Source organism: Euwallacea fornicatus, chromosome 34 (assembly GCF_040115645.1).
Source record: "Euwallacea fornicatus isolate EFF26 chromosome 34, ASM4011564v1, whole genome shotgun sequence".
Classification (NCBI taxonomy): Eukaryota; Metazoa; Arthropoda; class Insecta; order Coleoptera; family Curculionidae; genus Euwallacea; species Euwallacea fornicatus.
The window spans coordinates 70,534-87,433 of NC_089574.1; the positions used below are offsets into that span (position 1 = coordinate 70,534).

The following is a 16,900-nucleotide window of genomic DNA, read 5'->3' on the forward strand; positions in this document are numbered from 1 at the left end:
AATAATTTTCTTTTGATATTTTGATCGTTTTTATCTATTACCCGACCCAACGTAATGCCAGAATTTCAAACGTGTACGATGTGTTCTTCTTGGTGTTGCGGTTTTTTTGAAAGTCAGTGTATGTTTTCAAATTATGTCACGAAAAATCCAAAAGGATTTGATGAAATTTCAATTCGTTCCGGATATTTTCAAATGTCCTCAAAATTTATGAAATTCTAAATTTTCACTTAATTAAGCTTAACATTGTGCGTTTTTTTCTCGTTTAATCAACTTCGTGTCTTGCACCGTTTGAAAGATGCTCAGGTTGTTCAGTCTTATGTGCATGGAACACGCCGTGTTTTATATCGTTCTAATTATATTTACGGCTAATATAACAAATATTACAGAAATTAGCAAAAGACCAAAAAGGGTCAATTTCGCTGATCGAAAACGGTTAAACATCGAAATGATGTTCTTAGACAAAATAATCTTAAACGCTGTCAAGGAACAGAAAAAATGCAATATTATATAAAGGATTTCACATAAAAATAATTCTAATTAATATTTTTGAGTCGCCCTGTATGTTTAAAATTATGTTCACCATCTGGCTCAATGTAACAACTTTTACTTTGAAAGCTTTCTTCTACCTCAGCGAAATTTTATTTTGTCTTTTTGCAGATTTTATGTGACAGTTAATTGCTGTAATAGACGATTGCTGCAATATGAATTCTGGGACACCCATATACCTACGCGTGAAATAATGACAAGTATAGTATTTGTCCTCGCATTATCGTTCTTTCCTATTCAGGATTGAACTATTACCTGCAGGCGCCCTTGCTATCATTTGTACACAAACGCATTCATCATTCAGAATCACAATTTCGCGGTTAATGTAATTATTACTGTTATCGGTCAGTCATTCATTATTTCTCTACCTCGAAATTCTAGCAGCAACAGGTGTTAGCTCAGCCTCTATAAAGAGCGACGAAGCTAACACGAGGTTTAAACGCTAAGTTCACATAGTTTCCAACCTCTTAAAGAGGCGGTTACATTCTTTAGGGTGCACCAACAGTTTTATGCTGTTAGTTTTTTCCTTATACCTACGAGATATAATGAACATACAGTATTGAAGTTACACTTAGTTCTTTGATAATTGTGTCTTACGTTGAAAAAACTTTTTTAAGGTAAGTCAGTCACTTTGCAAAAGAACATTTTTGGCATCGTTATGTATAAAATTGTCGATTTGTAGGGAGTATGATAAAAATGAATTTGAAGTACTTGTGGATTGATCCAAACGCAGAAAAACGTCATTGGGCAGTTTATGAAACATTCACATAGAATGTGCGTCGTAACGTTTTGGGAGTTTTGGTTAATTTGCTTCTTGCACAGTCATGGTAAGTTATAAAAGTAGAATTGTAGAAGAGTAAGAAAGTAGAAATTGTTGTCATATTCACTTTGTATATAACGTTTGATGCCATTTCGAAACAGTTCGGTAAAAAAACGTTATATTTTTTTCCTAAATAATTTTAACTCCGCCAGCGAACAAATAACAATTTTCCAGAAAAACGTGTTTATTCCGAAATCGGTGAGCTTACGGTATAGAATATATGATCTAACAAATGCTATATATCACAGAATTGATAGCATATTTGTAGTATGGCTTTTTAGAGCACCCGCAGACTAGCTGATTTTTGGTCGGCAGGTAGTTTTACCGCAATCAAAATGCTCACTTTTTTGGTTACATATAAAATGCACACAAGAATCTCCATTGCTATACAACGTTCCTATTTTCTTAACAGATTGTGGAAAAAATAGTATATGCATGTCGTAGAAATATTATAATATTAAACGAGCAGATATGTTGTCATAACGCGAAGGAAAAGTTTGCATCAAGCGAAGAGAGTGGTGCAATTCTCTTGGGGAGCGATGCCAATAATATACGAGTAGTTTTAAAAAGTCGCTATATATACTTTCGTTATAAGAAACCATTGTTGTTCACCTTTTAATGCCAAATTTCCATTACATTAACGTGCCGCAATTAACTCAATTTTTCTCGACCTTCCAAGGACTGGCTTCTCCGCCAGTTTGCTTCTAGAGGTTCATGGATTAGACATAGTTAATTTCAAGTAGAGTTTCTCATTAATTAGACTTCAAATCACTAATCGTCAATCAGATCTATCATATTGCAACGTAACAAAACTTAAAATTCGAGACCTACTGATCTTTGAAATTGTCGGTCTACTAATGCTGTGATGGCAGTTATGCATTTGGAAATTTTATCAAAACTATTCTAGAGGAATGGTGGATTATATTATTAGGGGCAAAAGTGGATCTTTTCGTGCTAAGCCACGAGATGCAAGTGCGAAGTGAAGCCTTGCCAGCAACTGGGCTAAGCTCGACAAAGGACTATTGCGAGTAACTGTTTTACCAAGTTAATTATCAATTTATTTGATAAACAACATATTGTTAAATTTATAACAATTGAAGCTGACTTAAACCACAGTAAATCCTATGTCGTGTTCTGTAAATTTTTAAATCAAATATTAACTTACCAAAAACTTATGAGAACCGTTATGCTATAGTTATGTCCACTAGAAAATATATATTTTTGTGTAACGAATAAAATTTAGCAGAACAAGCAAATGAAAATTCTACGATAGAGTACTACATAAAATAGCATTTACACAAGAATTTCATGCGGTCAGGTGATTAATTTTTTTTTTTTTTAACGGCTGCTGAATGAGTGCCGACAATGAAGGAATCATAAGAAAAAAAGCAGGTAATTCAATATACAGTAGGTCAAAAAAGTATTCATACACTCAGGCGAATGAAGTTTATTTACATTTTTTTCTTAACTTAAAAACAATTGAGATAAAAAATAATTAATCCACACAAATAAGGCACTATTACACTGATTTCTAAAAAAAATTATCAAAAAACTGTTTCTTTCTACAAGAAAATCAAAGTAAAATGTCTTCAGGTATGCCCAAAAAAGTATTCATACACTAGCGAAAATGAACATTTGTAACTTTAAACACCAATACAATGAAATCATTAATATTTTGTGGGATAACCCTTAACATCAATCACAGCTTGCAAACGACGATTCATTGATTCCACCAAATTACAAGTAATACTTTCAGGTATTTTAGATCATTCGTTTAAAATAATATTTTTTAGTTGTTCTTTACTTGAAATTTCCATTTTCCTAATCTGCCTTTCCAACTGTTTCCATAAATGCTCAATAGGATTGAGATCGGGAGATTGGGGAGGTGTTTTTAATAAATGAGGAGTGTTATATAGCAACCATTCCTGAACTAATTTCGATGAATGCTTCGGATCATTGTCTTGCTGGAAGTAGAATCCTTCAGCTAGTCCAAGCTTTTCAGCACTGTTTTTTAAATTGTCCTCCAAGATATCGTTATGCATGAATCTATCCATGTTTCCTTCAATAAAAGCCAAATTACCCACACCATTTGCTGCCATACATCCCCAGATCATTATGTTTCCACCGCCATGTTTAACTGTCGCTTTCAAATTGCACTTCTTCAATTTTTCTCCAGGTTTTCTCCATACCATCTTGGCACCATCTGATTCGAATATGTTGAATTTACTCTCATCAGAGAATATCACTTGTTTCCAAAACTCCATTGGCTTATTAATATGTTCTAAAGCGAACGCAACTCTTTTCTTTCTATTCACTTTATTTATCCACGGCTTTTTGGCTGCTCTTCTCCCATGGAATCCCATTCTCCTCCCCTCCATGTGATACCTAATAGTTTCAGGATGGATTTGTTGTCCAGTGGTCTCTTCTAGTTGTGAAGCGAGGTATGATGCGCTTACACTGGGATTCTTTTTAATTTGATGGAGAATGTAGTTCTCATTTCGTTGAGTTATTTTTTTTGGCCTTCCACAACGTCTTAAATTTGCCACCGACCCAGTTGATCTATATTTTTGTATTATGTACTGAATAGTAGGATAGCTTATTCCAACAGATTTTCCTATTTTTCTATAAGATTTTCCTCCCTGATGATATTTGATTATTAACTTTTTGATATCTTCACTAATTTCTTTTCCTCTTCGGCCCATAGTTATTATTTTTAAATCCACTTTACACTAACTTGGTTTAAAATGAACTAGTAAATACTTATCGCAAATAAATGGAATTTATATACAAGAAACTTAATAAAGAAAAAGTACCAGAATGTTTGTATATGAATACTTTTTTGGGCATACCTGAAGACATTTTCCTTTGATTTTCTTGTACAAAGAAACAGTTTTTTGATCATTTTTTTTAGAAATCAGTGTAATAGTGCCTTAATTGTGTGGATTGATTATTTTTTTATCTCAGTTGTTTTTAAGTTAAGAAAAAAATGTAAATAAACGTCATTCGCCTGGGTGTATGAATACTTTTTTGACCTACTGTATATAAACCCTGAACTGTATCTGTGGGACTTCACTAACCATTATCTTTGACGACCTCTTTTGTTGTGAGTTAGGAAATTAAGGTATCTGTTTTTCTGGCAAAATTGGCACTTGAGTTGAATTTTTTTTTATACTGAACAGAGTTTATTCCGGCAATATTAGTAAACTTTCCCGTGAAATATCACTGTTTGTAGCATTGGCCTAAGTAAACAACTCCCCACAGCAAAACACGGAACACTTTTCATTCATTTTTCATGAGTTAATTTTTTGGAACACGCCGTGAGAATTGCTCAACACTTTACTAAGTTAGCTTATTCGAAGTTTCGATGCGGAAACGGCGAGATGTCTGGTAAATAAAAGAAATGTAACTATGGTAACAAATGAATAAAGTAAAACATTCCATTCAGATTAGTTACGAGAGTTATGGAAACTCTAAAATGAATGCCGTATTTGAACACCCGCACGGTGCACTCTCAGTGCTGCAATATGGTCGATTTTTTGGCTATCTCTCTTATCAAAACAGTTTGTATAAATAAGCGATAATATAATATTAATATATTTTTATACTGAATGACCATCCACAGTGTTCGTTCTGTCTGAGCTGCAACGTACCGCAGAGCATCGTCTGAATGACCAATGTTTGGATTTTCTCGTGAAAATCTATGCGGATTTGGTGCGATAATCGGTTCCAGAGCAGTGTGGTGTAGGGAACCCGCTCCATTTAAATTCACAAACATTTCGTTAAGTTTCAATTCAATAGTGATGCTATACAGGTTGAAAATATGAATTAATCACTATTATACTCGGAGGATCAAAAAATTCCGGAGGTGATCATTATTCATAGCTATGAATAGAAACCTGCCGAGCACAGAAATTTTGAGTAGTTTGCGAAATTTTTGCTCTTCCGTAACTTGCTCTTCTTGCAAGAAATCATCCGTTATTTGCAACACCTCTTTCATTTTGTATGGTGGTACCGAAAAGAAGATATTTCTGAGCTATCTTCCAGCACGAAAATGACTTAGCAGGTCGTAGAGTATAGTGGATAACTTGCCACCGGTAATGATGGAAATTCTCTGAAATGAACCTTTCAGGCAATATTGTGACTTTCCCATCAGAAATGCCGTGCCAGTTCTCGTGCACTGTGTGGGTTTGCGTCTACTGCTGACATGCGCGACGAGCATGCCCAATATTAAACACAACAAGCATGGGCTGTTTATTTCAACAATACATAATAATAGTAAATAATGTCAGTTTTAGTTTCATTCTTTACATAGCAAGCCATTTAGTTTAATAAAATGTGGATGTCCTCCGTATAGTACCTTTTTAGCAAATTCAGCAAAAAATGGTAAAACCAAAGTTATTCATTATTGATTTGAAATATTAAATTTATGACGACATGCTCTATGAATTCGGATAAAAAAATATTCGAGAGCTAATGAGTTAGTGTGTCTTCCAAAAGCATTGATTTAAGCTTAACCAAGTATATTGCATTTCATTGGCTTACGGGAAACTTAAATAAATATGGTCGCCTGTTATTACTTACAATAAGGACTTGACGAGATGTTCTGATACCTATTTACTCAATTGACATTAGCTAATATAATTTGTTAGCAATTTTACATCTACGGTTAATTACACGTTCATTTAATATATAATCAACAAACATACAAAGTGAACCACCGCATATTTAATCGTCAGAATTAAATAAACTGTTTTGTACTCAATTTAATTTCAGCTGTTAAAGGCGTAAGCTGGGAAGAATGGTGGACTTACGATGGGATATCTGGTGAGTGTCTTATTTGAAATTTACCCAACAATGATATTTACAATATTCATACTTAAGCTGCAACAATGTTTATATTAAGTTCTTGTATAATTTGAAAAGACTACAACAGAACGAACATTAATTTTGTCTTATGAGACTCATCTTTACAACATCGCTTGATGTTTAACGTTTATTAATTATACAGCTGTTGCAGAAATTAGGCTAAAATGCGAGAACAAGAATTAAAAAAATACAGTAGTAGAGCAGCTTTGAGAACCTGCACTCAGTTAAGTAGTAATTAACCACTTAAAAAGTAATTATTTGCGTTTAACAACTTTTTATATTACACTAAATCCATTTGGGACTGCAAATTTTCCTTCTTCTAATTGAAAGAAAAATGATGGAACTTTTTCCTCAAACACCACGTCTCCTGACACTGCTGACCCTGGAGGTCGTAATCGCAACAGTGATCAGAGGTTTTTCTCGATTCTCGTTCAAAGGTAAACCCATCTAATTAAAGTAAATATTTGCTAGGGCAGCTGCACATGGTGCTTTCGATTCGGACAACGTCCAGAAAACTCAGCGAAAATTCATCCGAAGCAGCCGGCCAAATAGCAATACGCATCTAGAAACTTTAAACATTTGTTCCAGACCTTTGTTGCACTTATGTTTTCCTTTCATAAAACAAACAACATGTATGCTTGTTCGGAACTAACATAGTCCATTGACGTTGAAAAAAGGTACAAAATAAATCTATTGTTGATGTTGTAGGTCCGGCTTTTTGGGGGCTCATTAATCCCGAATGGTCTCTGTGCAATAAAGGAAGAAGACAGTCACCGATTAATTTGCAGGCAGAGAAATTGCTGTTCGATCCGAATTTGAGAATTTTGTTTATCGATAAACATAGGGTAAGTATTGTATGCTCTGTTTTAATTTAATTACAAAGTAGTAGATTAGAGGCATTCGACACTGAGCCTGATATAATAGGTCGTGTAGTATGAAATGAGTGGATTCTCGAAATGCCACATTCAACTGCGAAGAACTTCACTCTAAATCTATATTTGGACTTGACTTTTTTATGTGGAAAAGGCACATTCTTCCTCTTTCGATCAGAATTTAAAGTGTCAAAAATTATTGAAAACTTTTATTTTTATAAAAATTTTTGTGCAGCCATGCAAAATAGTGAAATTCGTGTGTTAATGAAATATGAGTTCCACCGTGGAACCACAACAGCTCAGACGGCTAGCAATATTAATGATGCGTTTGGTACTGAAGGCACTTCACAGCAAACAGTATTTCGTTGGTTCATGAAATTTCGTTTTGGCAATTTTGATCTAACAAATGAACCACGTGGACGACCTGAAACTCAAGTGGATAACGATCATCTGAAAGCTGTGGTGGAAGCGAATCCACGTCAAAGTGCGTTCGAATTTTCGTTAATATTCAGTGTAACCAAAAAAACAATATTGACTCATTTGGCTGAAACTGGTGAGGTGAAAAAGCTGGACAAGTGGGTACCGCATGAGTTGAGCGACATGAAGAAAGAACCACGTCTCGAAGCTTGTGTTTCTTTGTTGTGCCGGTATAATAACGATCCATTTTTGAATCGGATTGTTACTTGTGATGAGAAATGGATCCTATATGACAATACCAGACGTTCATCGCAATGGTTGGATCAAGACGAACCACCGAAACATTGTGCGAAAAAAAATCTTCATCAAAAGAAACTTATGGTGTCCGTTTGGTGGTCCAACGCAGGTGTCATCCATCACAGCTTCATGAAACCTGATGAATCGATTACGGCTGATGTCTACTGCCGATAACTGACCGAAATGATGAGGCAACTGACGGTTAAGCAGCCAAAATTAGTCAATCGAAGCGCACCGCTATTGTTGCGCGACAACGCTCGGCCACACACCGCACAAGTCACCTTGGCCAAGCTACGGGAGTTGGAATTGGAAACTCTTCGTCATCCACCGTATTCACCCGACTTAGCACCCACTGATTACCACTTCTTTCAAAATTTGGATAACTTCTTGGTATGGAAGACATTCAACTCCGACGAGGCTGTCAAAGCTGCCATCCACGAGTTTATCGACTCCCGGCCTGACGGCTTTTACAACAGGGGAATCAATGAACTTCCCGTTGAATGGCAGAAGTGTATGGATAATGGTGGTGCATATTTCGATTGACAATAAAAACATTTCATATGAAAAAAAATTACTAAAGTTTCAATTCTATTCTACTCATTTCATACTACACGACCTAGTATTTTGTATATCTTCCGGATAAGTCCCAAAGATGGAGGAAAAGCGCTAAACATTCATAATTTTTTTACAAAATCAGACGAAACTTCCGCATTGTTCTTTGTTAATAACAAAAAATTATTGTTATCTCAATAGCTGCTTCATAGTCCTGAACAGGAGTTTTCTGATCAAACAAACAACAGATAGCTTGGCAAACCATGATTTCTTTTTGTGGTAAAATGGTCGCAAAAAACGAAATTGTAGCAGTTACAGTGCATTCTTATTATCATATAATATAGCTAGTATTCTATCAAATACGTATTGTCAGTAGTCAGTAACAAGGACCTAAATTTTTGAAGATTTCTCCAAATTCAAACGGCTTCTTTGGATGACTTCAAATGAATTGTCCAGCTGATAGATAAGACTTTGGATACCAATGCAAATTTCTACTAGTAGTTAAATATAAGCAGTCAAATCATTCTCAAGCAAGAAATCGTATATTCATCACGTTTTTGAAACATGTCTATACTCAATGGGAGTGTACAACGAAGTGGAAATTGGTTTATTTTCGGAGAAATGTAAAAATTCGTTACTTTATTGTAAATCCTATTTTCAAACCTAAATTCAAAATTTCCCTCTATCCTTCAATATTTGAAATGAGAAGTTATCTAATGATTCGCAAATTACATGAAAGAAAATACAGAAACATGGGCTGCCTAAAGAAATTATTACTGGAAGAATGACTTCAGTTAATCTTATCATAGGTTAATAAAGAAGAGCCTGATGCCTTGATCTGCGTTGATTCTTCTTATTTTCTTACAATAATTTCCCTGATTAAGAAGACCTACCTTAACTAGGAAAATTTCCTCTGATTGCCATCTAAAAAAGCCCCTATAGTGTGTTTAACACAAAAATGTTCAGCCTTAAGATCTGTACACTGTTTTTTGTGCTTTAGTTGGCTCCACCTCAGTTTTTTAATAATTTTATATATGTCTAATGTACCTAGGCATAAATTTTATGACATTTAAAAGACATTTTTAGCATCTTTTTGCATTACATTTAGTATCACTGATATTCAAAGAATATAGTAAATGTTTGACACAATGAACGCGGAAGTTGCAAATTTAAAAAATCTGATTTTATTGTTTCTTTGAAGATTAGTGGTACCATCACGAATACAGGCCACAGCGTTATTTTTACAATCTCCAATGAACCAAATGAGCGTATTAACATCACTGGCGGGCCCTTGTCGTATCGGTACCAGTTCCACGAAATCCACATTCATTATGGGCTGCACGACCAATTTGGAAGTGAACACAACATTGATGGACACGCCTTTCCTGCTGAGGTAAGTAACATAAAAGGAAATTGTGGAAAAAGCATTCTCTTCAAGAACTTCAATTTTAATGGCATGATTCATCGTAAACTAAATTGTATAAAAATCTAAGCTTTATTACAAATTATTGTAGACTTAATTTTCATATTTCTAATAAAACCACATCTAACATAATCGCTATATGATGTGAACAACAACATTCATTACTATCTATTAAATAAAATCTTCCTATAAGATTTAATTTAAATAAAAGTGCTTTATGGCTGGAATAGCAATTGAGTTCATTGAGCATCCGAGTGAAATGCTCTTGTCCCTAAAATAAGGAAGCATTAATTTGCTGAATAATTGGCACGGAGCGCTAACCTGTTAACATATAGTGAGTATATCGTACAAACCTCGCATGACCAGAAACACCCCTCTATACTGCCCTTCCCCAATTTAGAATACATTGGCATATACAGAGGCGTTCAGACGTCTTTTTTTCTAATGAATGTGAACTCATTCCTTCAAAGTTAAGTCTATGGCACAGGTCAGAGAAAAATGAAAATGGGCTATTTGAAACAAATTAAACACAAAGTAGTTACATAAAAGTAACTTAGTAACAGACATATGGGCACATAAATTTAGGGGAAAAGGCCCGTGGGAATAGTGGACAAATGAAGTTATCGGTTGAGGTCTGAATTGTCACAGCAAAGCTCCAATCGAATTTATAATCAATTACAATGTTCGTAACTATCCATTGAGATGTGTTATCGCTTATTGGCAATGCAAATTAGTTTGTGTGAATTCCAGTCAAAATTATATATCTATGATCCACAGTTTAATTAGTCACTTTTTCGTCGACTGTTCATTAACATATTGATTTAAAGAACGAAAATCAATAATTAACGACAATTTTAGGTCAGTACATGGATAAAAAAAAAGTAGGTTTTACACTTATCTGTTATAGAAACTACCTAGAGTATCTGTGGTGTCTATGATACATATGGCTCCCGTTACAGAAACCGGAGACAATAAAGAGATTTCTCCTTATATCGGGAACTTTCTGCGTATTGAGTGAGAGACTGATAGTATATCATATAGCTATGAAATACAATTTGTGAGCCATATATCAAGAGTCTTGATGGACCATTGAAATAACGGTGCAATTGGGAAGCCACAGATGTTTTCTCATTTTTCGATAAACATATCAACTTGTTGCATTAAACTTTCTCATTCTTCCAAAATCAAAAAAGTAAATTGTCCTTACTGCAAATGTGTTAGTTTACTTTTATTTTTCCATTCCACTTAGAAATCGCACTAAATAACTTATGTGCTCTCTTAACTCATAGTGATAAATTACCTAATGTTACGAAAACAAAATTCCCAATTTTCCCAAGGGAAACTTTAATAAAATATCACGCTTGCGGAGAGAGAGATAAAAACTAATTTCCCAAATTAATCCGACTAGATAATAAGAAATACGGTTTTCTCGAGGCAACAAACTTTCGAACCAACTTAAAATCTCCTCGGGAATTTTGGAATTATCAATGAGAATAATTAGTTTTAGCGCGGATTTGATAAATGGGCTTAATATTCGCTAATCATATTTCACTTTAAAAACTTAAATGCCCTGGAAACGGCTGCAGACTTGAGGGCATAATCCCTTTTATGTAATTTCTCCCTAATTCCGCGGGAATTTTAAACATGCACAGATTTGAAAATCGCACATAAATTAGAAGGAAAATTTCAATCTTGACGGCCTTTATAATGTAAACTTATTTTTATGAGTCCGTAATCACTTGCGAAGAACTTACGGAAGTTTTCCGGTTACAGATTCAAATCTTCGGCTTTAACTCGCAACTTTACGCAAATTTCTCAGAGGCTCAACGAAAAGCTCAAGGGATTGTGGTTGTCTCGTTGCTGCTCCAGGTAACACTTAAAAATATCACATTTCGGAAACTATTCCACTGTTTTAGTTGGGAGATCTATCAAATCCAGAATTGAGGCACATAACTGATCAAGTCGACAATATAAGATTTGGGGGTAAGATGTATAGGTACCATACCTGCAGAGACTGTGATAAGAAATTCTACAGGAGATGAAGCCCAAGTAAAACGTTTGTCAATCAGGGGACTTCTTCCTGAAACTGAATTTTATATGACTTATGATGGTTCTAGTACTATGCCGTCGTGTGACGAAACTGTGACTTGGATTATATTAAATAAACCTATTTATATAACCAAACAGCAGGTAGGTTATTTAGAACCGAATTAATCATGTGCTGCCAACTTTAATTCAAGCTTTCCGCCTCTATTTCACAAATTCCATAGAAATAGAAGGCTTAGTATTGGTCAAAGTCTCGGTATTTAATGAAACTGCTTGATGTTGAAATTTCCAGGCGAGTTTTTTAGTCAATTATTAATATCAAAATACCGGTTTTAATGGCCATATATGATAGCTCTAAATTTAATTCAGATTTAATTTCAATCAGTCAAGAGAAAAGTGAAATGCAATGTCTCATCACACACAAAACTTTAACTTCAGAGGACTTTCTTTGGATTTCAGATGCATGGATTGAGGCGTCTAATGCAAGGAGAATCAAGACATCCAAAGGCCCCTTTAGGGAATAATTTTCGACCTCCGCAGCCTTTACACCACAGATCCGTGAGGACTAATATTGATTTGAACGTAAGGGGTAATATAGTACAACTCGCTTAGTACGAAAACTCAAGGGACAGACAGATTTGCTCGTCATAAATGATCGCTCGTATCCATTGTATTTCTAATATACTACTTGACGGGACTTTATAAATTGGACGTTATAACCATGATCTCGTATTAAACCACTTCTACTTTTATCATTAGATTAAAGTTTTAGCATGTGTTTTAGTGCAAACTGTTTACATACCGAGAATTGGAATTCAACTGCTGGATGACAAGGTATAACTTATTACCAACACAACAAAAACAAGTACAATTCATCTTCAAAAGTCTAAGTTCAGTTATTTTAACTTCTAACCGACCAAATCCGAAGAAAAAATATTACTTGCTAACATCAGCAGTGCATCTCCGGCCAAGTATACACATGATATAGGTATCTACATACAGAGTGTCAATTTAAAAACTTCCCACCCCTATTACCTCGAAACGGAATAGATTTTTACAAAATCGCCGGAATATGTCGATTTTGTTATCGAGGGAGCACAATTTTTATGTAGAATTCAATGTGGCTTTTTTAATCCTCTGCTCCGTAGAGCCGCCCTCCAAAGTATCTTAAATGGTAAAAGGGATTAAGCGATATATCATTTTAAAGGGTTTTTTATTCTCTACGTTTTTAGTACCAAATTTGTTACATCGGACTCCTGCATTATCAAGTTAAGCCTTTTTGATAATTTTTAAATTATTTTTCCTATTACTGTCTTGATAGCATTGAAACTAATTTTGTTTTTATGGAAACACGTCTTATGATTGAAAAATTGTTGAAAGAAGTCAATTTATAATCAAAAGATAAGATGCATTACGCAGTAAAACAAATATTTATCAATCTAATAAATTTCTTGGGTCTTTACTGGAATGCCGTTTCCATGAATTTTATTATTATCTTGCATGGAAAATATTACTTACTTTCCTGTGGTACTGATCCGTGTTAATAGATATTCAAATTAGTAAAAATTTATTGCGATAATTCGTGTGTTATAGTGAGTAATTTTATAAATGGTATATGAAGTTCAGCAAAGACCTGAATTAATTTTTAATTATAGGGGCAAGATACACAAGAAGAACAGCGGAAGTTTTTAATGCTAGAAATCCCAATTCTAATGTGAGTCGCAGATATTTACGTTTTGGACTTAACACACAAGTGAGACCCGAAGAACAAAATAAATTCAATATTTGTTCCTGAAAAAAAGTTTTCAAAATCTTCGAAAAAGATAGAGTTTTGAATTAATTTCAACTCGAAGCAGAGGCGCACACAGTTTAAACATAAAAACTCACAACAATCCATACTAATTCTTGAAAAAAACCTTCAAAAGAGTTAGTTTCGAATTAGTTTTGACTTGAAGTAGAAACGTACACAAATTAAGATAAAAACACAACAAAAATTAATAATCTTCGAAACAGCTCAATTCGCGATATTATTGTTCTGGTACGTCCAAAGATGATTTTAAGTACCTTGCAGAAGGGCCAAAAATACAACTAATTTGAATTTTCAAATAAAATTCCAATTATGATGTTCTCATTGACCTGGCAAAACTTAATTGTCAACCATCAAAAACGATAGACCTCACCACTGAGCACCGAAAGTGTGAACCAAAATCTTATTAGCAATATATATTTTCACTCACTAACTCATGGTTGCACTAATGGCGCACCTCACGACTCTTAGTATTAGTACGACCTGCCTTTTTTAAATGTCCAGCTTATCGGTCGGGAAAACGAAATATGCGATATTTCCAGATTTAGTAAAGAGGGAGAAAAATTACGAATTCTAGACAATTGTTTCGTTATATAGATGGAATAAAAAATACAGTTCCCATTGTAACGAAAATAAGAAATAAATAATAAAAATAAAATAAAGAATCTTGGAAATCGTTAGAGTTGCTTTCAGAAGAGTAAAAATTTGCAAATGATTTCAACTGAAACTTGAAGCGCACACAGTTGAAACTTAAAACACAAAATAATCGAATTTTCTTTCCTCAATTACAATTCGAAATCATGAACCTACAGCTTTTTTATTTTCAGTCGCCCAAATTTCTACTTCGATTCAATTTGTGCTCCTTCCAAGTATACTATTCTTGTGAGATTTACCTGTTTTCAAGTGAGCAAAATCGATCCACGTTAATAACAAAATTTATCCAAACGACATTGCATTCCAAACAAAAGAAAACAATTAAAAAGACATATTCTATGTAATTTTTTTTTTTCGAGGACCTAGAAAATTTATTATATTTGATATACATATGTACATTTGTCTCAGTGATTAACACATTTTTTCCTTTGATGATAAATTGATTTGTTAGGTAAATTAATTTATCAATAATTCGTGGTTAAAAATAAAGTAGTACATATATTTTTCTCAAAGGTAATTTTCATTACTCGGTCGAGACTTTTTTACCCCGATGCTACGTGTCTCAATCAACATCTCTAGACATTAATAAAACGTTTTCTATCTTGCATTGCAATATTCTATTTTTGCGATCACCCGAAGACGAACGATTATCTCTATATACTTTAGCCATTGAAAAATCGCAGGAGTTGCATAAAACTAATCAATTGCCAACTATTTAATTAAAAAAAGTTGCGATATTTTTGCAGTATTAGTCCAGATAATGTTCATATTGATACACGTTATAATTTAAAAATCTTGATATCCTATCAATTAAAATACTATGTTTTCCTGTTTCAGAAAAGGAAACATTGTCCCACTACGGAAAGAACTCTTCACTACAAAGCGAACAGTTGGAAAAATCGCTAAAGATCTATAAACATATTAAGATTAAATAAAAATTTTTATGCATCGATACTCACAATTTCGAACAATTTTTATGTGTTTAACACGTATCTTAGTTGCACTAATTTGCACAGAAAAACCTTTTGTAACTTAATGAAAACGAGGTCTTATTTATTTAAACAAAATAAGCTGCAACACCATAAATGGCGGAATATTGCTTCACCTGCCACATTCTGATTGGATATACTTCCGTTCTTTTTTTATTATTTCTAAACTTTAATTTATACCATTTTTATTTGTAAGTTTTATATCTACGAACATCTTCTTTCTATGTAGTTATGTATGTGTTTATGTACACTGCATCACATAGAAAACAGAACACCAAGTAATAATTACTTTATATAAGAAATTATTGGTGTGGATATTCTTATGTAAGTATAACATGGATGAGTTTCTCAATCATGCTGACATTTTCGTTTTCATATTGTCAGTGTTTAATGTATCATTAGAACATCATCTATTATCATATATTGCCTTCGAAGAAGCTCCATAGTTTATTCAATATGTTTTGAATCAGAAAAGTATAATAGAGCCAAATTTAATGATGTTCTATTTTTTATGTGACGCAGAGCATACTAAAGGGTCGAGGTTGAAAGGTCTGGAAATGTATAATATATGTATATGGAGAATTAATCTTACAAACATATGGAGGTATAATGCTTTCGTTTCAAAAGCTGTTACTTGCTCTGTTTCTGTTCTCGATTAAAAATTAAGGTCCAGACCAAAAATGTAAAATATACCTAAAAGAAGAATTCATTTTCCTGAAGGAGCATAATTTCTGGTTTGCTCTGCTATAATAGTTTCAATACGAACCCGTTTAAGTCAAAATGGATAAACCATATTACGTAAACATACCATGACACATCAATAGAACGGGGATTCCCAATTTCGTCAGAAGCTCTTATAGGAGAATAACCGAGAGACAATAATTTTTACCCCTCACATCCCACTCATAGAAAATACTACTAACAGTAGCGTTAAAAAATGTTACTCAGTTGAAAACTTAAAATGTCTCTGTACAGCTACGTAACAATTACGGACCTGTCTGCCTCTACGAACTTCAAATTTTAGCTACCGCCATCTATGTCACAGTGACAACACTTCTCGCCAATCTCAAGCCGCCTCGTGCATGTCTCTGCTCTCGGTAAGTTCTGCACCAGCAGAGCGCGCCATGTATATCGATTATTTTTAGGTCTATTCCACTATCCCAAATTTGAGGGAGGGTCACTTGTAAAAATTGCATACAAACCATAATTTTAAGCAACAATTATATAAATCAGATTTTACCACAATAGACATATAGATAGGATATTTCGTGCACAGCAAAAATGCTAGTGTTAGTTATATAATTATTTGCACCATTGTTCTATATGATTTTCTTACCTTTCCCCTATACAACTTAAATGGATTCGTCCACATTAAACAACGATCAACGCAAGTGCAACAAAGATGGAGCTAGTCTCGGCCTACAAGGCTGAGAAAAACTAAACTTTAAAAATAAATTCTACATATTTCTAAGGAAATAAAACGTTTCCAATAGTTTTTTGTCTTTTTCTTTTATGTTTAACGAAGCAAATTAAACTTGGTCTTCTACAGCATGTAACGCATAACATATTGCATTACATAGCATAGAAAGTTGACTTCATGGTTATCTGTAC

At 33.9% G+C, this 16,900-nt stretch overlaps 1 protein-coding gene across 2 annotated transcripts; it reads left to right on the forward strand.

The window, feature by feature from the left end:
• Nucleotides 1–493: 493 nt before the first annotated feature.
• Nucleotides 494–16,744, forward strand: LOC136348653 (carbonic anhydrase-related protein 10-like). Of its 2 annotated transcripts, XR_010733698.1 has the most exons (11): nt 494–1,163; nt 1,229–1,373; nt 6,140–6,190; nt 6,941–7,077; nt 9,572–9,763; nt 11,567–11,662; nt 11,710–11,776; nt 11,829–11,983; nt 12,299–12,421; nt 15,138–16,386; nt 16,435–16,744. XR_010733698.1 is itself a non-coding variant. In XM_066299649.1 (9 exons), the coding sequence occupies exons 1-9, from the start codon at nt 2,719–2,721 to the stop codon at nt 15,204–15,206; spliced, it is 930 nt and encodes a 309-aa protein (XP_066155746.1). In that variant the 5' UTR covers nt 2,472–2,718; the 3' UTR covers nt 15,207–16,744. The 2 variants fall into 2 exon arrangements, 1 of the variants encoding a protein (XP_066155746.1); XM_066299649.1 differs by lacking the exons at nt 494–1,163; nt 1,229–1,373 and adding an exon at nt 2,472–2,758 and having other exon boundaries at nt 15,138–16,744.
• Nucleotides 16,745–16,900: the final 156 nt, after the last annotated feature.